The sequence below is a fragment of the Scaptodrosophila lebanonensis genome, unplaced genomic scaffold (assembly GCF_003285725.1).
Source record: "Scaptodrosophila lebanonensis strain 11010-0011.00,11010-0021.00 unplaced genomic scaffold, SlebRS2 tig00000136-arrow-arrow-pilon, whole genome shotgun sequence".
Taxonomy (NCBI): Eukaryota; Metazoa; Arthropoda; class Insecta; order Diptera; family Drosophilidae; genus Scaptodrosophila; species Scaptodrosophila lebanonensis.
The window spans coordinates 330,884-353,946 of NW_022060586.1; the positions used below are offsets into that span (position 1 = coordinate 330,884).

The 23,063-nt window shown below is 40.8% G+C and overlaps 4 protein-coding genes across 6 annotated transcripts; 1 reads left to right on the top strand and 3 right to left on the bottom strand.

Annotated features, from left to right (window-relative positions):
- Positions 1–6,008: 6,008 nt before the first annotated feature.
- Positions 6,009–11,831, bottom strand: LOC115629180 (putative ATP-dependent RNA helicase DHX57). Its single transcript, XM_030525561.1, has 6 exons — positions 11,623–11,831; positions 10,748–11,535; positions 9,383–10,666; positions 7,342–8,303; positions 7,078–7,279; positions 6,009–7,018 (listed from the first exon to the last, which is right to left on the bottom strand). The coding sequence occupies exons 1-6, from the start codon at positions 11,688–11,690 to the stop codon at positions 6,453–6,455; spliced, it is 3,870 nt and encodes a 1,289-aa protein (XP_030381421.1). The 5' UTR covers positions 11,691–11,831; the 3' UTR covers positions 6,009–6,452.
- A 90-nt stretch (positions 11,832–11,921) lies between these two features.
- LOC115629195 lies at positions 11,922–12,996 on the bottom strand. Its single transcript, XM_030525594.1, has 4 exons — positions 12,832–12,996; positions 12,475–12,777; positions 12,240–12,415; positions 11,922–12,182 (listed from the first exon to the last, which is right to left on the bottom strand). The coding sequence occupies exons 1-4, from the start codon at positions 12,994–12,996 to the stop codon at positions 12,113–12,115; spliced, it is 714 nt and encodes a 237-aa protein (XP_030381454.1). The 3' UTR covers positions 11,922–12,112.
- Positions 12,997–13,338: 342 nt separating this feature from the next.
- LOC115629183 (hormone receptor 4) lies at positions 13,339–15,195 on the top strand. Its single transcript, XM_030525565.1, has 2 exons — positions 13,339–13,381; positions 13,447–15,195. Exon 2 carries the CDS (start codon positions 13,470–13,472, stop codon positions 14,973–14,975), a length of 1,506 nt encoding a protein of 501 aa, XP_030381425.1. The 5' UTR covers positions 13,339–13,381; positions 13,447–13,469; the 3' UTR covers positions 14,976–15,195.
- LOC115629181 (cytochrome P450 4d1) lies at positions 15,192–22,796 on the bottom strand. Of its 3 annotated transcripts, XM_030525562.1 has the most exons (5): positions 22,220–22,731; positions 20,623–21,165; positions 20,431–20,500; positions 15,983–16,536; positions 15,192–15,902 (listed from the first exon to the last, which is right to left on the bottom strand). In XM_030525562.1, exons 1-5 carry the CDS (start codon positions 22,590–22,592, stop codon positions 15,553–15,555), a joined length of 1,890 nt encoding a protein of 629 aa, XP_030381422.1. In that variant the 5' UTR covers positions 22,593–22,731; the 3' UTR covers positions 15,192–15,552. The 3 variants fall into 3 exon arrangements, with proteins under 3 accessions (XP_030381422.1, XP_030381423.1, XP_030381424.1); XM_030525563.1 differs by lacking the exon at positions 20,623–21,165 and having other exon boundaries at positions 22,220–22,796; XM_030525564.1 differs by lacking the exon at positions 22,220–22,731 and having other exon boundaries at positions 20,623–21,175.
- Between the last annotated feature and the right edge of the window lie 267 nt (positions 22,797–23,063).

Here is a 23,063-nt window from a genome sequence, read left to right on the forward strand (position 1 = left end):
ATATGTATATATGAATAAAAATATGTCTTCTGCCCCAGTTGCTCGCTATCAGTGGTTTTCAAAACCCCCGTACTTCTTAGAATTGTATTCGACTAGTGCTTTTGTGTCCTGATGTATATTTGACCATGGAATTAATTTTTAAATATATTGTTTTGATTATTTCTTCAATTTTTTATAGAAGGTATACACAGGGTATTTAAGAGTTGAGTCCGCTTCGCTCCAACATTCCTTTGTTGTTATTATTATTTTGATCAAAAAAAAGCCGCAATCAACATGTCAGTTCGGGCGGAGGGAATATCTGTTCATTATTCTTTACAAAGGAAAGTGATTTCTTTTTCCATGCCGAAGTTATAATATCCTTTACGTAAAACGAAGTAATATCGTCATATGTCGAAAGTGTGGGTAATTGCCTTCAGTTTTATTTCAAGGGCGAATTGTTAAGTCCTAGGGCGACATGAGGCGTGTTTTTTGCTGTCTGTCCGTCCGTATGAACGCAAGGATCTCAGAAATTATAAGACCTAAAATAACCAAACTTGGTATCTAGATTCTCCAAAGACCGAGAAAGTACGAGTTTGAGTTTTTTTCTGATGCACCCTTCCACTCCCTTCCACTCCGTGAATCGTATTTTTGCTTGTCACCCTTATGAAGAATATATATGTATGCCTTGTCGGGTCTGACACGCCTCCTTCTGTGTGTTACATTTTTCACCTCCCGCAAACCTAACATGTAAAACTTATACATTCATGTAGATTATAAAAACTAAAATTAAACAAGAAAGGAATGCTAAAGTCGAGCAGGCTCAACTCTTAAATACCCTGTACCACCCCACAAAAAAGAAATTAAATTAATTAACTAAATTAATTTAATTAATTAACTAAATTAAATATAAAATATTCCATGCATGCGTACATACATTTACATTTACATCAGAATCGCGCCTTATGCGTGTTTATGTACTTGTACATATGTATGTATGTGTGCATTGGGCCTGGTTATAGAAAAAAAAAACAAACTCGTCCTTTCTCGGGCTCAGGAGAATCTGTATACCAAGTTTGGTTATTCTAGCTCTTATACGTTCGGAGATCCTTGCGTTCATACAGACAGACGGCTATATCGATTCGGCTTGTCATGCTGATCAAGAATATATATACTTTGTGGGGTCTACCACGCCTCCTTCTGTGTGTTCAATGTGCACTCGCACAAAACTAATATACCCTTGTACCCTTTGGGTACAGGGTATAAAAATTTAAATTTTTTGTTTGTTTTTGAGGGAGTAGGTACAGGGTATTTAAGGCTTGAGTCTTCTGTAGCATTTTATTCTTGTTTTAAAAAAAAAGTTGTTTGTATGTATGTAGGTTGAGCGCACAGCGGCGGTTAATTTACGAAAAGCGCACTTAGTACAGCTATAAGTGTTAAAACAAGAGAGAACGCTACAGTCGAGCAAGCCCGACAGTAAAATAGATTGTACCCTCCACAAAAAAAAAAAATTTTTTTTCAAATTTTTTTGTCAAAAATTAATTTATTAAAAAAATTGAATTAATTAATTAATTTAATTAAATTAGAAGACATGTTTATGTTCAGTTTTAACAGCATACATATACAGCACGTGCCTATGCGTGTATGCATGCAGCACAAAGTTTAACCAAAGCAGCAACAACAACAACAGCTGCGGGCAGCGCTGCCGGCAGAGCTGCAGGCTCTGCCTATTTACATAAGGCATCTTGGACTAGAACTTGGTGTGACTAGGTCTTATAGTCTTCAAGATATACGAACACATACGAAACACGAATTGCGGGGGAGTAGGGGAGGGTTCATTAGAAAAAAAACCACAAACTTGTCTTTTCTCGGACTTGGGAGAATCTGGATACCAAGTTTGGTTATTCTAGCTCTTATACTTTCTGAGATCGCGTTCTGAGATTGCTTTCATACAGACGGACGGACAGACAGACGGACATGGCTATATTGACTACATAATTTTGTGCATTCATTTTATGCGTTATAAAACACATCGGTATCTTTTCATTATACCCAAACGCTGCCCATATCATGTGAGACCCTCCTTGGAAGTTTCTGGACACACGGACACAGGGCCATTTGTCGTCCCTAAAAATGATCTTTTTCCACTCTAAATCTCAAAATTTTTACTTGTTGGAAAACTGTACCTTGGCAGTAGCTCTGGTTTGAGTAACCTTTTTTCATATGTAATATTCTCTGAGCTTCCAAAAATTTGGGGCACACGTCTCGTGGATATCGGTAGAGACAAATTGCTGCGCCTTTTGTGACGGTTATCAACCAATGGTGGGCGTCCAGAATGGAGTTTTCCATGATTTTCTGGTCCCTTAACAGATTTTCCACCGTGTTCTTATTTCTGCCAACATTTTCTGCAATTTTGCGTATTGACATCCCCATATTATGCAGTGCCAATATTTTTCCAGGTTCTTCATTGCTTAAACGGGCGAAACTCGACATTTCTTAACAAAATAATCAATTAAGAATTGCTAATTGAAATAATAATTTTAGTTGAAACTTACTTATTTTTAATTATTATTATAAAAGGCTTATATTTGACATCATGAACTATTTCACAAATGAAAGCAAACTTTCCTAGTTACATACATATGTACATATGTATTTACTTGTATTTCGTTCACAAGCGTCAACATTGTCTTCTAAAAATAAACACAACGGGAAAAACTTGCGGTACTCTTGCAAAATTCTTTGCCCTCAGCTCAAGCATACTACAAACGAAATATAGGAGGAGAGAAAACGAAGAACTGCATTTTGTGGATAATATAATGTGCCAACTCATTACCCTATTTAATTAATGCTTTATATAAGCGAGATAAAGTTATTTTTCAAAGATAATTTAAAAAGTGGAGAAGCTAAATTCGGGTGTCCCGACATTGAAAAACTCAGTACTGCATACATACATATGTACATACATATGTGTAGAATAATAATTATTTTTATACCCTGTACCCGTAGGGTAAAAAGGGTATATTAGGTTTGTGCAAAGTATGTAACATGCAGAAGGAAGCATCTCCGACCCCATAAAGTATATATATTCTGAATCAGCATGACGAGAGAAATCGATCTAGACATGTCCGTCCGTCCGTCTGGATGAACGCGAGGATCTCAGAAACTATAAAAGCTAGAATAACCAAAGTTGGCATCCAGATTCTCCTAGGTCCGAGTAAGGACGAGTTTATTTTATTTTTTGGAATTTTCCCCCCCTTCCCCCGCTTCGTCAATAGCGTCCACATTTCAAATACTACCTAAACCAAACTTTGCACACATAATTTATATATAATTTCTACTGTTGTTCAAAATTGTATTCAATTCGGTCAATTCAAAGAAAAGTTATTAGCGAAACAAATTCTCGCCAGTACAACCCCTTAAACTGCAGCAACAAGTTCGCTCTTCTTCTTCCTCTTTTTGCTGCTGCTATGGGCGCATATAACTCAGTGACGGAAGTTTACCTGGGTACAGGGTATTACACTGTCGGGCTTGCTCAACTGTAGCGTTCTCTCTTGTTTTATACCCTGTTCCCGTAGAGTTCATCCAAATCGGTAAATTCTAAGAAAAGTAATAAGCGAACAAATTTCACTCCAGTACTTCGCCCACAAACTGCAGCATCAAGTTCCCTCTTTATAGCCTGTACCCAAAGGGTAAAAGGTCGATATAGCCATGTCCGTCCGTCCGTCCGTCTGTATGAGCGCAAGGATCTCTTTTTTATTCTGATACACCCCCCCATTCCCCCGCAATTCGTGTTTTTTCCATAACTCCCGTAGTTCTTGGTAACTACATCCCGTTAGTGATTGTGTCTGTATGCCAAGTTTCATCATGATAGGTCAATTCTGAAGAAATTTGTAGCCATAAATAAAACCACTGCCCATGCTCTGCTTGTAGCGCTGCCCGCAGCTGTTGTTGTTATTGCTGCTTGGGTTAAACTTTGTGCTGCATACATACACGCATACATAAATACGCAGAGACACGATTCTGTTGTAAATGTATGCTGTTGAAACTGTACATGAACATGTCTGCACTTTTGTATATACATACATACGTATTGAATATTTTGTATTTAATTTAATTAAATAATTTAATTAATATAATTTGCTAAATTTTTTTTTTTCCTTTTTGGTGGGAGGTACAGGGTATTTAAGAGTTGAGCCCGCTCGACTCTAGCATTCCATTCTTGTTTCTGTTTTGCCTTTAAGCTTGGTCCTTAATGGCTCTTGTAACTTCTCTTGCTTGGAATATGGCAGGCGTGGTGGCTTCAAATTTGTTGGTTAGTGGGCGCACAAAGCTATTTGTTGCTGGATGTAGTTTGAAGACGTTTTCTAGATGGGCCGCAAATGTGTTTGCCTTCTCTTCGATGCTTCGAGGCCACTCTCCAGTTTGTGTAGTCACTCTCGCCTGACTTAACTTTTTACAGCGGGAATCGATTGCTGTTTGGGCAGAGTTGCTCCATATATGCAGTATGTTTGATCTCGGTGTTTCTCATCTTCTAGGCTATTTTGCCACAGTGGGCTTGCCACTGTCGCCGAAACTTTCTCTTATTCCGCAGCTCTTCAATATGCCTGGGAACACAATTGTTGTTGTGGAGTTTATTAGCTGTTATTATTGTAGGGGAGTGTCTTGCCGCCAGTGGCATTAAAGACACTAATGCTTTAACTGACTGGCTATGTCATCTTTACAGGCAATGTTTGGGCAACAATCCATATGGGAACTTATGTACTTCCTGTATTTAAGCCAATCTGTTTGGCCAGAAGTTAGAAAGTGTGGCGAATGATCCGATGATAGATCTGTTAAGTGCTTCACACGAATCTGAGCCTGTGGCGCTCTTCTTGTAAAAACAAAATCAATCAAGTCGTGCTGCTTTTTTAGATCAGTGTTAATAATTAATAATAATGATTAATTTAAAAAAAAGAAAACAATTTTGATATATATTTAATTTAATAAATTTACTTAATACATTTTGTTTTATCAATTAAATCAATTAAATTTCTTCTTTTTTTTTTGTAGCTCACTCGACTAGCGTTTCTTTGTTTTCATTGGTTTCTGCTCGTATGGAAGACACATTCGGTCGATTCTGTTTTCTTTAGGGTTCATAATGTATAGATCCACAATTCTTCACACTTCCAAATATTGAATACGTGCTAGTCCCTGAAATGGTCTACCATATGTCGATCTTGCATTTAAAATTGTTCCATCGATTGTTTTTAGCAAAACAAAGAATCGTCTTGGATCAAAGTACATAGTACATTAGTAGGGTATTAAGGGGATTTACAAACGATCCTTAATTATATAGTTACACTATCAATACATCTATATTTGTACTACGAGTATATCGCCTTGGTTTAAGCCATCTGTCGATCACCAATATTTTCCCTGAACCAGGGTACTACACCTGGCTGCCTGGTCTTCTCCAGATACCAAATCGTTTACCGTGGGTGTTAAAACCCTATCTCTCTAAAAATTTGACATGTGCCGGCGAAGTCCATAACACTTTCTGTTGCTTCGAGATTGCACAGTTCACAGACCCCGTTTGATATGTGAGGCATGTAATTTAATAGCAGCATTTCAGTATGTGATTTACAGGTAAAGGTAAAAGTTTGCCTCCAAGCATTTTATTTAGAATTCTATATGTTGACCGAGTTCACTTTGACTTGCTTGGAGAACAAACTTCATCCTAGCAGTGACATCGAAACACTTTAATTTTAATATTTTTTAATGTGCTGCATCCCAGTGTCAGATATCTCTAAAGCGAGGCCATATTCACTGGCCAGGCTCCGCCATATTTGAAAGAATTCACCTGAATCTCTCAAGCATAAGGATAGATTTTTGCATATTCTGTTTTAATCACTACTTCTCCTAATAATTAACTAATTAATTAATTTGTTAATTAAACTAATATTATTATACAAAGTTATATGTACATATGTGCCTATAACATATGGTCATCCATCTGAGCGTTACAAACTTACGCACCAAAACAATACGTATTTACACTTTTGAATGATTTATTTAACCTTTTTGCATTGGGTCATCAACGTTCAATTCGCCAACAACAGACCTATATACACTTATACAAAATTTCGAGCACTTATCTTTTTAAACATAAAGTTGTACATACAAAAATTCTTTTCATATAAAAATATAAAACGACTTTGATCTGCTGTATCGCCAAAGGAAAACAGCTAATCTGCGGAAGTTCTACATATGATATTTACATGTACGTTCAAATGAATCTTTCAAGTCCGCAACCCTGTATTTTGAATAAAAAGCCTAAGGTCGCTGCTTTCGATGTCTGCTACTTTTGATAACGATTAACATATATAAATATACACAATTTTAATATCTACAGTAACATGCTATAAATTTGTTAATATCCCTAACACATAATCGGCTCACACTCGTACACATATAACACAACTTGTTAAATGATTTTAATTATTCTTGCTAATAAGATAGACGATGTTTGCAATGATCTTGCAGCCATTTTTGTGATTTAGCAAATTAAGGCATGGATCGCGTATCTTTTCCTCTAACAGCTTGATCAGCTCCGAACGTAGGCACTGCACCATTTCTGCCGTCTCATGGTTGTACGCCTTGAGAATGATCCAACCACTTTCGAGCAGAAATAGAAAGTCCCCATCATGTAGTTCCACCTTAAAGTCACTGCCAGCGAACAAAATCAATGCAATAAGTGGCAGCATAGAACAGTCCCGAATATATATGGATGATGTACGAACTTTTTCTTGGTAGACAAGAAAAGGTGCTTGGAAGACAGCAACCTGTGAGTTGACCGAGGACGGATGTATTCGCACATAGCCATCGCCGCGTGTTTTGAAGCGTAAATCCAAGTGAGTCGGCTCGCGTGGTACAGCGCCTCCAGCGGTTTGAATATAGACGCGTTCGGGCGTCATTATCTTCACAATATTAGGATATAGCGCAGCACAAATCAGCGATGTGATCAACTTATTATTTTCACCGTTAATGTTATGCCCAATACCTATTGAGAGAGCGCAAATATAAAATTAAACATAAAATGGAAGTATTACAACGACGCACCTGTCAGCTCAAGAATGTTATCGCTAGCATTCTTTCGACGGCGAGGCACATTAAGCGGCACAATGCCAATGGAGACAAGCAGTTCTAGAAATTGATATTTTAGATCTGCAATGGTCTCCAACGCGTTTTGTGAAAGGAAGTGCTCGCTTGCGTAGTTTCGACTAGCCGAGTAGTTGCCACGTTGCGATACCTCCAGCCATTTCTATTAAAGAGAAAACATTAGAAATGAATGACATAGCCGCAACTGGTGCTGGTGCTACGTACTTTATACGCTTGCAATACGGTTAGGTGATCACTGTTTCCAACGGCAAAGGCGCGTTTGCATTTGTCCGCTTCAGTACGCTTGTTAAGCGGACTCACGAACGGCGATTTGTGGCTGAGGCAAGCGGCAATCGTCAGCACACTGTCAAGGCACTGGAATATAGAGCCGTATAGCATCAACTTTCCTATTCGTACGTCAACAGGTAGCGCGGCCAAATGATGGCCCAGTGGTGTTAATTGATCGTTCGAGTCCAAAGCACCAACGTCACGAAGACGCGTTAGTGCACCAAGGACACTGTCCTCGGAGGGCGCTTCCAAGGTTTCGAGCAGCACTCCTAGCGTGTTACGTGAAGCAAACATTTGCAGCGTTTTGATCCGCAACACAATCTGCTCGAGCGGCACGCGCTGTATTTCGGGTACTGGCTGAGCAAGAATTTGATAGTAGTAGCGATAGCTCGTATACAGATGAATACAAATGCCGGACATGACACGACCTGCGCGACCTTTCCGCTGCTTGGCATTGGCACGCGAAACCCAGACCAAGTCGAGCGACTCCATGTTGCGGTTGGAATCGAAGCATTTCTCCTTCATCAGACCACAGTCGATAACGAAAACGCAGTCATCAATAGTTATCGATGTTTCGGCAATGTTGGTGCTAAGCACGATCTTACGCTTTCCGGGTGGGGCACGCTTAAAGACCAAGCTCTGATCCTCACTGGACAGTGCCGAGTGTAGCGGCACTAAGACAAACTTGCCGGTGCGCGGCGAAAAAAGCGAGCTATCCAGCAGAGCATCGTAGACCGTTTGAATTTCCTGGAGACCTGGTAGGAAGACCAATATGGTTCCCTCGCGGGGCCATGTATGCAACCCCTCCACGATATACTTGAGCACAGATTCAATAAGCTCGGGATTAATTGTCATGGGTTCCATGAGGTAGATAGACTTGCAAGTAGTCCTGCTGTAGTCTGTAATGGGAATTATAGGTACACAAGTTATTGACTTTGTGTTATTTTGTAGTAGCTTACGACAACCCTAATGTGCAATACATTTTAAAGTAAACATACATGTGCACATACATACATTTATATGTATAATATAATAAATCATATTCAAAAGCGGCACCATTAACCACAATTCCAAAAACAAATCCAATATTGGTTAAATAAGGAAAATGTTTTCCTAATAACAAGGATTTTTGCATAAACCATTCGTAAGGTAACTGTCATATATTTAACAGTAAGTCATGTAATAATACATGACTATAAGAAAATGCACTTATGCAAATTTGCGTATTTCATTTTTTAAGTGTTTCCTTGGATCTGGATGAATATAGATGCCATGGATTTTAGAGCTTTCACGTGCACGTTTAAATGATCATTGATCATATATGTATGTACATACATATATAGTCATAAACCGTAACTCATGCTTGACCTTGCATTAGGCTATATATGACTCTGCGCTGCGTACTCTTTGCGCTATATTTTAAAAACGGTTAATCGTATGAAAAAATGTGAATACAAACGTTTTACAAACTTGTATACTCTACTCTACTCTTTGTAAAATCTCATCAAAGCCAGGGAGCGAGATATGTGAGAACAACCGATTTTCGTGACCTTGAATATCTTAAGACGGGGACACGATATTATATGAGACTTTTGAGACAACATACAGAACCTTAAAAAAAGGTGTATACCAATTTTCAGCTTATCTCAAACTCCGAGGTTGACCCTTTTCTTTTGCCTAAGATGGCAGGGCTATTTTAATTAATTCATATTTTGTGCGTTGCACAAACCCAATATATTTTGTGTCAATTCGTGCCTGTGTGCATGTATGACGACAGACGGACATCAAGCTGATCATATAAATATGTACATATGTATGTATGTATGTACATACAACGAATAAAAATTATAAAACTTAAAACAAAGGCAAAGACATCCATAGTAATATCACACGTCAGATGGTTCTCAGCCAACACCGGTTCTTTAAATTCCCTGGCGTTGATCTGACCACACTTATCGCAAACCAATAAATTACTGACCTGCATAACGTAAGTAAGTTTCTGCTAGTGTCAGCTTCTCATCTTTGATCTTTTTTCCCGGTGGCTCCCCCATGGCTTGGACGTCCGCGTGCTCCAACTCGCGTTGGAGTACATCCTGCTCCTGTTTCTTAAGCTTGCGACAATATTTTGTATCAGTCTCCATTACAAAGTCGCTAGCCTCCAAAATGTCTTCAAGAAAAAGTTGTTCTACAGGAAAAGTGCGCCCTGGTATGTCCAGCACGGGCGCCCCTCCAAAGTAGTTTGAGAAGAGGGCAGCATTAAGTGTTGCCGACATGAGTATCACTTTTAGATCTTTGCGCTCACGTAGCACGTGCTTTAGTATAAGCAGCAGAAAGTCAGACTCCTCGGAGCGCTCATGAACCTCGTCCACAATGACGTGAGTGACGCTACTTAACATGGGATCTGAGGCCAGGCGTCGCAACAATATTCCCGTGGTGCAAAAAGTAAGACGTGTGCTCTGTGATATCTTGTTCTCCAGACGTATCTGGTAGCCCACTAGATTCCCGATGCGATCCAACCGCTCTGCTGCCACACGCTCCGCTACACCAATAGCCGAGAGACGCCGCGGCTGTGTGCAAATTATTTCTACATGTGGCATTGCCGTTCGTTCTTGCTGCTGCGCCCGATAAAACCAATTGTCAAGTAGAAATTGCGGCACCTGCGTGGATTTTCCACAGCCTGTTTCACCCGATATGACCACCACCTGTGCATTTTCAACTAGTGCCAAAATATGCTCCATTTCTGCGAATGCAGGTAACTGTCGTCGGCCCTCAATCACCTTGTGGTAGCGTTCATCCTTGCGCCGCTCATTAAACTGCTGCAGGTGGCGCCGATTTTCGCGTGTTAACTCCTCATCATTGCGTCGATAGCCGCTGTCATTACGTGACGTCTGCCCACGCTCATAGTGAGTGGGCCTAGGAATATTATCGTTACCACCGTTGGAGGCAGAACCACCCGCCTCCGGCTCTTCATAGAACAAGGATTGCTTGTTCGAAGGAAAACATGACGTATCTAAATGGCCAGCCAGTTGCTCGTCCGACTGCAGCATTTCGCATATGCTATATACACAAGGAATGCCATCGCGGCAAATTTCCCGTGCCTCGCGGTACAGATGGCGCGCATAACGAAGGCGCAGCTCATGCGGTATGTCATGACAGGTTGTCTTCAGATAGATAAGAGGCGCCTCATAAGGATAGCGACTGCCTGGCGGAAAGCGCACTTCAATATGAAACCATAGTTCATTTTCGTTTTCGTCGAGATTGTCTGCAAATCGAAGTTTTCTCCACTTATACATACATGTTCATATGTACATCAAAGTCTGGAAAAATGTACTGCACTACTCACCACGCTTGTTCTCCTGGGTCTGGGATGTCGATTCGAAAATAGGCGCTAAATGCGCAAAACGACACTTGGGACCATATTTGCATGTTCCGTCTCGGTCAAAGTTGCGACATCGTTGCGGTGCTTTTTTTTGCTTATTCATGGCAGTTTTAGTTGCTGCTGCTGACGCCGCAGCAGCCGCTTCGCGTGCCTTACGCACCTCAGACGGACTATGGACCAGGAGATGCTCGATTTTAAATTTTAGATTCCACACTCTATTGCGTTCGCGCTCCTCGTACGCACATTCGTAAATGGACTGTAGGGCCTCCTTCTCATCCGCACGCATGTCGAGCAGCTCTGCATCGCTTGGTGGATCCAACGCTGGAGCCTCTTCAACAGGTACACGCATGTAGCGACGATACAGCAAGACCAGTGCGGCTTCTATATCATAGTCACAGTATTCGTATGCTTCGAGACAATGCTCCGGATGAAAACCGTAGTTCTCCAATTTCGCCAGAGCATAGCGATGAATCCTGTCATCATCGGTATGAGCTCCGATTGCTTTTTTGCTTACTCCCTGAACACTTTGCACCATCAGGGTACCTCGATCTTCCCAGTAGGCATGTTTTACACCGCCACCACCGCGCCCACGGTCCTTATATTTGCTGATGTCGTCCAGCCTAAATTCCGGACCATGTATAGCGCGCAATGTGTCCATTGTCATCTGCTGGGACTCGTCGGTGAGTCGAAGAACGTGCAGCTCTGTTTTGCGGGCTTTCTCAGGCGCTGATTTGGGCGCCGCTGGTATATTCCTGCATGTTTTTGAAAGTTATTTGTAAATATGTACATACATATTTGCAATCAAAAGCTCATGGCGTTGAGGTTACGTTTACACTTACGTTGTATGCGCATCATTGGGCGCACGCAAAAAAGAGTCGGCTAAGTTTTTTCTTGTGTCTTCGTCCATGTTGTTGCTGCTGCCTATCGTTACTGCTTAGAACAGTTAGTCGTCATGCAGGCGCCTATATACCCGACGCCAAAAAAAACAATTAAAACTACTATAAATCTGTTAAGCATTATTTCACCAAGCCAGGAAATGTAACTCTTTCGTGGATAACATAAATGACGTAGACACAGCGTTGCCACAGCGTTAAGAGTGCTACCAGAGGCATATACGCGCCATAAGCAAAGTAAGCGATTTCATTTGATATATGTACATATGTATGTATGTATACATAAGAACGTATTTAATTGGAAGTGAATGTAACTGAGTAACAAAATTTATGAGGCAATTAAAATTACACATATTAATTAATCAGATTTTGAATTGCTTAAATGTAATATTTAATTCAACGACTCTACACTAACAAAGCCGCCAGGATAAGCAGGCTATGGTTTCATATACGTCGCTGCAATACGTCGCTTATCCAAACCAAACTTTATTTGGACCCTGGCCTCGCTGTAAGAGGAAAATAATTAAGCGCTTGTGTTTATGGCATGCAATATTTCCACCTACATTGCCTCTAGTTGATAACGCTCAAATTGGCGATCTTCAGTCAATAGTAGTTGGTACTTAGACTCAAAGAGTCTTTGTGTTGATCCGAGCTTTGTGTTCAAATTTACGCAATTGCCACGTGTCTGCATATATTTCTCTTGTAATTCCTTTTTGGTCGCTTCCAATTTGGCATAGTCCTAAAAATGTTTACGAATAGTTAACAAATACAATTTTTTAAATAGTGCAGTTAGCTCACCATCGTTGTGTATTTATCAAATCGATTGTGCTGGGCCTCAGCTTGCTTGGCCTTCGTTGCTTGCTGGCAGTGAGCGGCATATGCAGTTTTTAATTCGCCATCCAATTCAAAAAGCTTTCGCGTATCTTGCAGCATTTTATTCAATTTTTCTGCACTGTATTGGACAACAGAGGCAATGCTGGACTTAGTGTCGGGATAGCAGTAACTTAAAACAGAGAGGTGCTTAAATTTGTCATCGTTTAAATGCTTTTTTTCATTTTGCGGTTTTTCGTTGGTCAAGTGTAGCATATTATTTGCAGATCGCTAAAAAAAGATTTGTTTAGTCATATTAAAGTCTTAAAGTGCGTATGTGTTTACAATGGCCTGCAGCTTGGCCTGGAAAAATTCGTATGGGCCGAGGTTGTCTTCGACACACGCTTCGTCAGTAACATTGCGTGCATCAATATTAGTTGAATCATTCGCTAACAAATTTTGTTGCGTCTTTGGGCGTAACTCAGCGCCACTTTTACATATGCTTTTCATCATTACTATTTCTTGCTTTTAGAACAGCCAAATACGCTACTATTGTGAAAAAATGTAAGCGTCCTTTTTGCTATTTATTTAGTCGGCGTTACTTTTTAATGATTGGTCGCACTTTTTTCTTAGTGCGTGCTCGTTTACTTGACAAAAGCTGCTAGATTTAACATATGTTATTGAATTAAAAATACTCTGTGGTGGCAACGCTTGACCGTTATGTTAAAAATTTAAAATTAAGTAGGCATTGATAATTCATTTATAAAATAGTTATTTTAAGACATTCAGTTTTCAGTTCACCTTCGACTCGTATACAGTTCACATTTCTTTAAGTTTTTCATTTTCCGCGCAAAAACTTTTCGGCTTTTAAATACTGTTGGTTTTGTGTAAAAATGTAAGTAAAAGACCATAAGCAACGCAGGTTTAGCAACAGCTTTGATTAGAAATACAATCCCATAGCTAGTACATTTTAATAAAAAAAAATGGTCAACAATCGTTTAACTGAGCAGCTTGTTGAGTCGCGATCGAAGTGCTCAGACTTTCGCCAAGCAGTGAAGTTGAACGCATGGGGCAGCGATCTCGACGATATATCCATATGCCTCGACATGCCGCGCCTAGAGGTGCTGGCGCTCAGTGTCAATAAGATTAACACACTTAGCAGCCTTAAGAATTGCCACGAGTTGAAGGAGCTGTACTTGCGCAAAAATGAGATACCAGACTTTAGCGAGCTTAACTATCTAAAGAACGCTCGAAATTTGACGTCATTGTGGCTAGAGGGCAATCCATGCTCCGATGCGGCTGGCTCTGAGTACCGCGCTTGTGTGTTGCGCATGCTGCCTCAAATCAAAAAGCTGGATAATATTGAGGTCACCGACAAAGAGTTACAGGCTGCTTTAAGGCATGAGCGTTACACAGTGCCACGTCAATCTGAACCAGCAAAGGCACCGGAGCCAGTCAACCCCAAGCGTGCTGCTGCACAAGCGCGTCGCGAAGAACGGGAACGCGAGAGAGAACGTGAGGAGGAGATCGAACGCGAAAGAGAGCGCGTTGCCACATCAATAGCTAACATTGGCTCCAGCAATTGCGCCCAACCGACATCCCAACGCCAACAACATCCTACTTCTCGTCGCCCTGCTGAGATCGCACTCGCCTTACATGGTGTACCCTCCCGTCGCCACATACAATCGAGCAATGACGTCACCAACATACTAGGCCACTCCTGCGTCATTCAGGATCAGTCCCCTTCAATACAAGCACAGAGTCCGAGTTCGGCCCAAGCAGTGCGTGTGCAGCCGGATCTGGTTGTCGATGTGACATCGCGTGTCAACGAAGTACGCCGTTGTATGCAGCAGCCGCCGCAAGAGTTTCACGGAGATCATGCTCACGCTAGCTGCTCCAGTGCTGCAACGGCCGCCGCAGCCTCTGCTGCCGCAGCTGCCGTCGCTAATGCGGCAAGGCAGCACGTAGTTCATTCCCGACAACGAAACGCTGTTGCGACTGCTGCTACTGCAGCAGCCGCTGCAGCTGCTGCCGCTGCCGTCGCACAAGTGCGCCAGGAAACCACGGAGAACTTGCAGTACCATCCTTTTGGAGGCCTTCCGCCGGGTGACGGAGACACAACTACAGCTCTCAATAGCTCGCCGCCATCCTCCACTTTCTTGCGTATCGCCTCGGGAGGCTCTGCTCGTCCATTGACTGAGGGTCGTCTTTTTGAACTGGTTGCCGCCGTACCGCCACAGGCACCACAGCCGCCACTAAATGTCACAAATTCTTCAATGTATTTTCCCGCAGGCAGTGCCGGTGGACTAGTTACCGCCACACAGACCCAGTTCGATGTTCGAGATCCACGCCGCGGACTGCGCCGCAACGCCAATTTGCTGTCGTCTGCCTTGTGCCTCATACGCGAAATGGACGCTACTAGTCTAGAGGTGCTCAGCAACGCCATTCATGATCATGTTCTGAACAATCCGCAACCTAATGATGAGTAAAACTCTGAGAGATAGAACGGGCCCAACCCACCTCGATGTTAAAACCAATCATGTCGCTCCCGATCACGCTCAATGTGTTACTCCATTGAATCCAACCACAACAATCCATGGCGTTTGATTTGCGGCATAGCAGTCTAAATTTAAATCCATGTGAACTTGAATTTCATGTTTATTCTGTTCGAAACGGAGCCGTATGAATAAATTATCGTGTGAAAATAGAGGATAGAAAGAACTAATATTTTTATTAATCAAATATGTTCATCATATGTACATGTATAAGGATGTATAAACTATTTCCAAATATACAAAAAATAAAACAATATTTGGGGGCGTCGCGGCTTGTGGTTAATCTGGTCGGAGAGAGAAAATTTATTTTTATAGCCTGTACCCAAAGGGTAAAAGGCTATATTAGAATGTATGTAACACACAGAAGGAGGCGTGGCAGATCCCACAAAGTATATACATATATTATTGATCAGGATGACAATACGAGTCGATATAGCCATGTCCGTCCGTCCGTCTGTATGAACGCAAGGATCTCAGAAAGTATAAGCGGTAGAATAACGAAATTTGTGGCTCAGTATACACGCTCCTTCAGCTTGAACATTAATGGATCCTTGGTGCGCAATATTAGCTCAGCTATCAGCACTGGGGGTTCGGAGGCGTCGCCCACAAAATCAATTTCGAAACTCCGCAGCACATTTGCGACAATTGCCTTGATCTCCAGCATGGCGAACTTTTGCCCAATGCAGTTTCGTGGTCCAGCAGAAAAGGGTATGTAAGCATAGGGATTTAGTTTCTCTGCACTGGTGACTACATCGAATCGCTCCGGCTTGAAGGTGTTGGGATCACTAAACAAATTCTCGCAGCGTCCTAAATAGAGAGGGGCGATGCCAATATTGGTACCAGCAGGTATGATTTTGCCGTCTAATACAAGTAGAAAGGCGAATTAGTTTAGAGAACGTATTAAGTGATTGAAATCAAAATTGCAACACAATGCTACTTACTTATCTCACATTCCTCAAGTACTTTTCGACCAAGCAGTGGAACCGACGGGTACATGCGCAACGTCTCCTTGATACACAGATCCACATAATGTAGCTTATTCAGGAGCTCGTATGTAACTGGCGTCTTTGTATCGCGACCCAACACACTCACAATCTCCTCCACGCATTTGCGCTGGCACTCCGGATAGGTCGCAATGTTATAGAAGAAGAACATGATAGCCGATGAGGTAGTATCGTGGCCCTCGAACATGAAAGTATCGACCTCTTCACGGATATCCAGATTGGTCAGTGGCTTGTCGTCAATTTTCGATTGGAGTAGTATATCCAAAAAGGCCATTTTACGCTTTGTGCCCATGTCCACGTCATCGTGCTGAACCGGCGATTCCGAAATGCTACGCAACAGTTCTGCTCGTCTCTGTACGATGATTTTTTCTGTGAAATTGTGCAACACGTTCAGCGCACGCTTCTCAGCACGTGCCAAGGACGTTAGCATGTAGGTCCAATCGAATCGGTAGAAGATGTTAAACATCCGCTTGTGCAGCACCATGGATATTCTGCGAAAATACACAGCAGACAGCTATAGGATAAATATCATCTGAGAATTTTATTTCAAAACTAGAGATAACGCTACAGTCAGGCAGCCCAACACTGAAATACCCTTTACCCAGACAAACTTCCGACACTGAGTTATACAAGTATACGCCCATAGCAGAAGCACACAAACGAAGAAGAAGAGCAAACGTGATGCTGCAGTGTGTGGGCGTATTATGTATTATTCAATACAAGTACATATATTCAATTCGACTCTTCAGACAAAAAAGCGTTCTAGTAATATTTTCGGCTCCGATGGGCAGTCATACCTCTGGCGTAAGTCTAATACAGAGCTGGACAGAGACAAGAATATCATGTCTGCAGCGGGCATCGGTAAGATGGAGTTCGTTCAGAGTACAATGGATAAAAATATGTACTTTGAAATTCTGAAAAAATATTTGCTCCAAAGTGCTGAAGATCTTGAGCTAAGGGACACTTTTCGTTTCTACCACGTCAATATTCCAAAGCACTTGACCGGGATTCTACGAACTTGGAGTATATGGAACAGTCCCCGCGTAAATAAACCGCCGGCACATTAATGTTATTGAAAATTTGTAGGCGATTTTGGACATGAATGTTCGAAAAAGAAATATTCCCAACAAAAACGGAAACGACAAGAAAATTAGTGGAGCCGATGCTTAAGAAGCTTAAGGCAGTCATTGACCAATATGGAGGTCATACTAAGTACATAGTCAAATATCGAAGTTGTTCCTTAATTTTGTTTTATGTCAATATTTTATAAGCTGGGTAGAGTAAGCTGTTAGATTGAATTGTTGAGCTTTTTTATACTCTGTACATGAAATGTACAGAAGTATATTAGGAAGGAGAAGGAGGCGTGGCAGACCCCACAAAGTATATATATTCTTGATCAGCATGACGAGACGAGTCGAAAGATGCCTTATGTGTGTATTCTATACGAGTTTGTTTTATTTTTTTTTTTTTACTATGGGCTGGGTCGAATAAGCTGTGAGCCACTGTACTTGTACATACATATATACATATATACACTAGCAGGTCTTGCCCGTCTTTGCTGGGCTAAGTAAAATGTGCTTAAAATTATAAGTTTACTATATGATATTCTTCTTTCGACGCTCTCTAAAGTTTTTTAAAGAGTTCATTTTCCAAATAGCAAATATAGTACAATAAGTACTATGTATGGTTATACGTACATACATACATATGTACATATCTTCGTTACGCACCAGGCGGACTGCCAGTCCTAACTTAACTGGGTGCTTTCTCAGCATGTTGTACGCACGGTCGAGTTATCCCCGAAAAGTCCGACGCTGGACATATAATAGATATGATATGGATATATAAGTATGTATTAAATTTTTTAATTCAATACTAATTTGTGTCTTCAATTCCAAATATGATTGTTGTGAATGTAAAAGGTGTGTTTCTGCTTTTGTAAATCGCATGAATACACTCACGAGATAGGCTTAACGGTACAAGTAAATGACTCTTAGATTTGTTCAGAATACATTTGTAGCGTTGTTAGCTAACACTAAAACGGTAAGTCGCTGTAAATATGCGATCGGCTGATGTGCTAGAGCATCAAAACTATCGATAGTTGAATCCTTCGATACAATCAATAATTCCATCGAAGTTTGAATGCAATTAACAGAAAATTTAAATAATAACATCTTATAATTTATTGAGATCAATTACAACATATGTATGTACATCTGCCCGCAACGCGAAGAAGAATATGCGTAGGTCCGCTTTCGGTTTCTGCTTTACCATCGCTTACGCATTCGTTGCCTAGCGACGGTAACTGTAAACTTTTGACATTTTGCCTTTGAAATTAACAGGCGTAAATGATCAAAACGAAAGAAGAAGCGCGAGCCAATGACTTGCAGTTGTTGTTGTTTTTAGTTTTAAAACTTTGATTTAAAACCATAGAACATTATTTATTACAATCAAACAACAGTGCTCGATAGGCCAATGTATACATACATATACATATGTGTGTACATATGAATGCATGTTTCTCTTTACTTTCTCTTTACTTTTACTAATGAAAACCGTAATGCCAAATGTACTAAACAAAGAAAAAATTTCTTTTAAAAATGTTAAATAATTTTTAATTAATTAACATTTCTTGCTCTGTCAGTGCAACTAAAAGAACAGCTGCTTGTATGTGTGTGTGTGTATGTATACTTAGTTGCCCCAACTGTTTGATATTTTGTATTGTTTGTTCTGCCTGCATTTGTAGAATGCATATTTTGAAAATCCTTCAACGCAAAAATATAGATTTAGTTACGTAGACACACGTAGAAACACAAACTTTTCATTTGAAAAGGTGAATAAATATTAAAACCCCAATAACCAAGCTTCACCACAAATTTCGAAAATCCGAGTATGCAGTTTTGTTTGTATTCTTTTATAGATTATAAAAATCAAATATAAAGTTGATCGGTGCAGAAATTCAGAATTTTCAAACAAACTTTGGAGCTCGTTTTCCCCCCTTTGAAGCTTGAATTTTCCAAAATCCCTTCTTAGTGGGCACCTTCACTATGATAGGATCCTTAAGCCCAAATTTCAGCTTCATAGCTCTTGCCGTTTGGGCTGTGGGCTGTTGACGCGGTTTCCTTTTGTGCCCCATTTCTTTTTACAGGAAAACTCCCATATTTCAGTCCCCAAAAAAAATTTCAAAAATCCAAGTATACAGTTTTTCTTGGAATTCTGAGAGTAAACAAACTAAGTTTAAAGTTAAACAGATGAAAATTGTAGATTTTTCATACAAACTTTGGAGCTCGATTTCCCCCCTTGGAGCTCGAAATTTGCAAAATCCTTATTGGGCACCTTACCTATGAAAGGATACTTAAGTCTAAATTTCAGCTTCCTAGCGTTTACCGTTTGGGCTGTACGTTGATCACCAAGCAGTCAGTCAGGACAAACTGTTTTATATATATGTATAGAGATATGTAGGTGACATATCCTATGTTCGATGTTCTCTTGCGACTTACAATGAGCTCTGAATATGTTCGACAGAACTACAGTGAAAACTCCCTTAATGGACATCTCTTTCATCCGGACACTCTCTTCGGCGGAAACTTTTTCTAAAACAATCGATCGTATAAAGTATTTAAGTATCCCCTTAAGGGTACATTCGCCTTGGGCGGACAAAAATTGGCCGACCGAGAGTGTCCGGCGAAGGGAGTTTCTACTGTACTAACGTGGCAAACATTGCTCGCGAATATCAACTGCTAAAAAATTCCAGCAAGTGCACACATTAAAATAGATGCGGACGAAAACACTGTTGGCAATTCAAATATTCGTAAAGCAAGAAAATGAGTAAATTTTCTCATGCTTTATTGCCAATGCATTGGCAATGTTTATTTTTCGATCTTCAGTTCTATTGTTTCACAATGATGGCTCGCTCTAAAGGCATTCAATGAATTGGATCAAAAATTCTTTGCTCATTTGGCACGCGTTTGCTCCACAAATATTCCTTACAAATGATGTTCGTGCCAACAATGCCATACATTGTCGAACATGTTGGCACGAACAGCCGCAAAATAGAAACATTTCTGTTCTTCGCGAACAAATCGTCGAACACTCCAATTTAGAACGAACACTTTCACTGACGTCGAACATTTCGTCGAACCGAACAAATTCGGACATCAAACGCACGATAAATGTATGTATGTACGTGTACGTGCATTCCTGCGGCAACATAGAAATGCAGTGCTTAATTGTGTCGAGCAAAACAACAAATGTACATATGTACAAGTATACTTGCAACTTATGTACATACAGGGTGCGCCATCTTTTATGTTTACATATCGACATAAAAGATGGCGCACCCTGTATATTTGTACGAGTATGACTTAAGCATTGGGGTCACTTACGTTTTCACTGCCCGCACATATTCCGAATCCACATTGGTCTGCGCATTGATGGAAACCCCCATCGCAGTTTCTGCAAAACCCAATAGAAATGTGTGTGTAAACGTAAGAGAATGACAATAAAATTTAAGGAAAGTAAAATAAAATAAAGTTCAATAGCTTGGCGCACAATCAAACAAGCACATTCTACCCTACCACAAATCGTATCCATGGTGCATAGATTTATCCAATCGTATAGATTTACAGACTGTTGATGTTCTCTCTGCAAGTTCGTCAGCAATACGCGAGACTCTTGCTCAAAAATATCGACAAACTCGTCCAAGATCTTAAAATGGAACGCCGGCGTGATGACCTTTCGCCGCTTGTGCCACTTTCGACCACGGCTGACAAGCAATCCTTCGCGCAACCACGGCTCTAGCATCTTGTATTCGCCGGCCTTGTCATTAAAGCGCGTGGTGCCCAGTACCACTTCGATATCCTTGGGATCTGCCATAAGGAAATTGAGCTCTGGCCCAAGCCATATCTTGAGTGTCTTTCCCTTAGCATAGACATCCATGAACTCCTGGATAGTGGCGACCAACTTGTGCGGCGCCTTGCCAACGAAGTGGTGACCATGGCCCAACAGTGGCAGTGAAGGCGGACTCGGGATATTCTTGGTAACCTCAATTATGTGCTTATACTTCAGGTGATAGATGAGCAGGCTCACAAAAGCGGCACTAGCCGCGAGTATGCCAAGCACTAGAAACATTTTCAGTCTGTCAGATAGGTTTATACTCATACTAGTCCCTGTAATTTCATATATTTTGAGTGCAAGTCTTGTTTATGGTCAGAAATCTTATCGTATTAGCTACTGATGAATACATACACACACACTATACCTGTACATGCATAAATGTGTAGTATGAGGGCTATCTAATCGTGTTGAACTTTGTTCAACTCTAAAAACTTTGCTTGATTGCCACCTATGTGCTAGATGCCACGGAAATTGTGTATTTAATTTCCATCGGCTTGAGTTCAGGGCGATCCCATTGACCCACAGCTAACAGCCTGGTTGGCCTACTTGCCTGATAAGTCCTAATCATTCTGCTCACCTAAAGGTACATACTATTTAGTGATGTGTTTAGTGGATATTTTGCTATGCATCGACGCATATGGTAATCTACATATGTATATACAAGTACATATGTATTTTATAACTTGTACATTTTCGTTTCTGAAATTGCTTGGACAGTCTTTCGAATGGATGCATACTCTAAAATGCTACATCCCATATTTTGATCTTGGTAGCTTTTATGACACAGTTGCCCTTATTATTTACGCTACCTGCGGGGCACCATAGCTTATATTTACCGGCCCCAACTTTCGAAAATTATTCTAGAAGTATGTGTATTTTTATGAGCAAACACATTTTTCATACAAAGACTGCTTAAAGCCGATCATTCCATTAATATCTTTTTGATATAACTATTTCATTTTGATATCTTTCAAACAAAATGACTTAAATACACCATTTGTATACTCTATTGCTCCTCTAATGTAGCAGTCCGATTTGGTTCCTACTTGTATACCAAGTAAGATAACATAGAAATTATTATAAAGCAAAACTCAATAGTTGGAGAGTTGCAAGTGTGAGTGTTCCCCATATTTTAATATATTTATAATTTGTTATATACATACATATGTATGTATTATTGTATATATGTATTTCATGCCGGATTATAATTTCAAATCAATAAACTCTCGAAATAATAATGTTTCTACATTACAGATAAGGAGAAAACGTAGAACTCACCACAAATTACGTCTAAGGCGCACAAATGTATGTAATCAACCAAATGGACAACATCTCTTTTGCTTTGGAGTGCCACTTGTAGGCTCTGCACAAATTGCCGCGCCTGCCTATCAAAAATCTCCACAAACTGCTCGAGGATTTTAAAATGGAATGCTGGAGTAAGCACCTTGCGCCGTGCGAACCACTTACGGCCTCGGCTAACCAGAAGACCTTCGTTCAGCCAGCGTTTAAGGGCATCATATTCGTCAGCCTTTTCCAACAGCTGAGTGCCGCCCAGGACCACCTCCAGGTCGCTCACATCGGATAACAGCAGACTAAAGATTGGACCCAACCAAAGTTTCACCGTGCCGCCATACCGGTCGAACAGGCCCATAAAAAGCGTGCACGCTTCAGCCGGACTAAGGCCTAAGAAAAGATGTGCATGGCCCACCAAAGGCAGCGATGGGGCGCCCCGGAATTGAGCAGCCAACTGACGCACTCGCTGAAGGCGACGCAAAGGCGGATAGGTGATGGCGATCAGTGCCAATAACAGACAAACGGCAGCGATGCCTACTTCGATCGGCGACAACAGACTCATTTTTAATTACTGATTAATGCACACTGATTTCTATTTAATATGTAGGGCCACAAAAGATTTGTTTTGCTTATCAGCAAAGCCTGGATTGGAAGCTCATTGACATCCACTAAAAAAAAACAAGTGGAGACGCTAAAGTCGGGTGTCCCGACTTTGAAATACTCTGTACATTATGCGCGTTTGTGTTGGTATCGACTCGTCTTGTCATCCTGATCAAGAATATATGTATATACTTTGTGGGGTCTGACACACCTCCTTCTGCCTGTTACA

Coding starts and splice junctions, on each gene's coding strand:
- LOC115629180 (XM_030525561.1), bottom strand. CDS start 11,690: ATGGACGAAGACACAAGAAAAAACTTAGCCGACTCTTTTTTGCGTGCG. Junction 7,280..7,341: donor CCGTATTGCAAGCGTATAAA/GTACGTAGCACC, acceptor TCTCTTTAATAG/AAATGGCTGGAGGTATCGCA. Junction 7,019..7,077: donor TAACATTCTTGAGCTGACAG/GTGCGTCGTTGT, acceptor CTCTCTCAATAG/GTATTGGGCATAACATTAAC.
- LOC115629195 (XM_030525594.1), bottom strand. CDS start 12,996: ATGAAAAGCATATGTAAAAGTGGCGCTGAGTTACGCCCAAAGACGCAA. Junction 12,778..12,831: donor AGGCCAAGCTGCAGGCCATT/GTAAACACATAC, acceptor ATCTTTTTTTAG/CGATCTGCAAATAATATGCT. Junction 12,416..12,474: donor TTGATAAATACACAACGATG/GTGAGCTAACTG, acceptor AAACATTTTTAG/GACTATGCCAAATTGGAAGC.
- LOC115629183 (XM_030525565.1), top strand. CDS start 13,470: ATGGTCAACAATCGTTTAACTGAGCAGCTTGTTGAGTCGCGATCGAAG.
- LOC115629181 (XM_030525562.1), bottom strand. CDS start 22,592: ATGGGCCTGTTCGACCGGTATGGCGGCACGGTGAAACTTTGGTTGGGT. Junction 20,501..20,622: donor CACCATGGATACGATTTGTG/GTAGGGTAGAAT, acceptor TGGGTTTTGCAG/AAACTGCGATGGGGGTTTCC. Junction 15,903..15,982: donor ACTTGAGGAATGTGAGATAA/GTAAGTAGCATT, acceptor TACTTGTATTAG/ACGGCAAAATCATACCTGCT.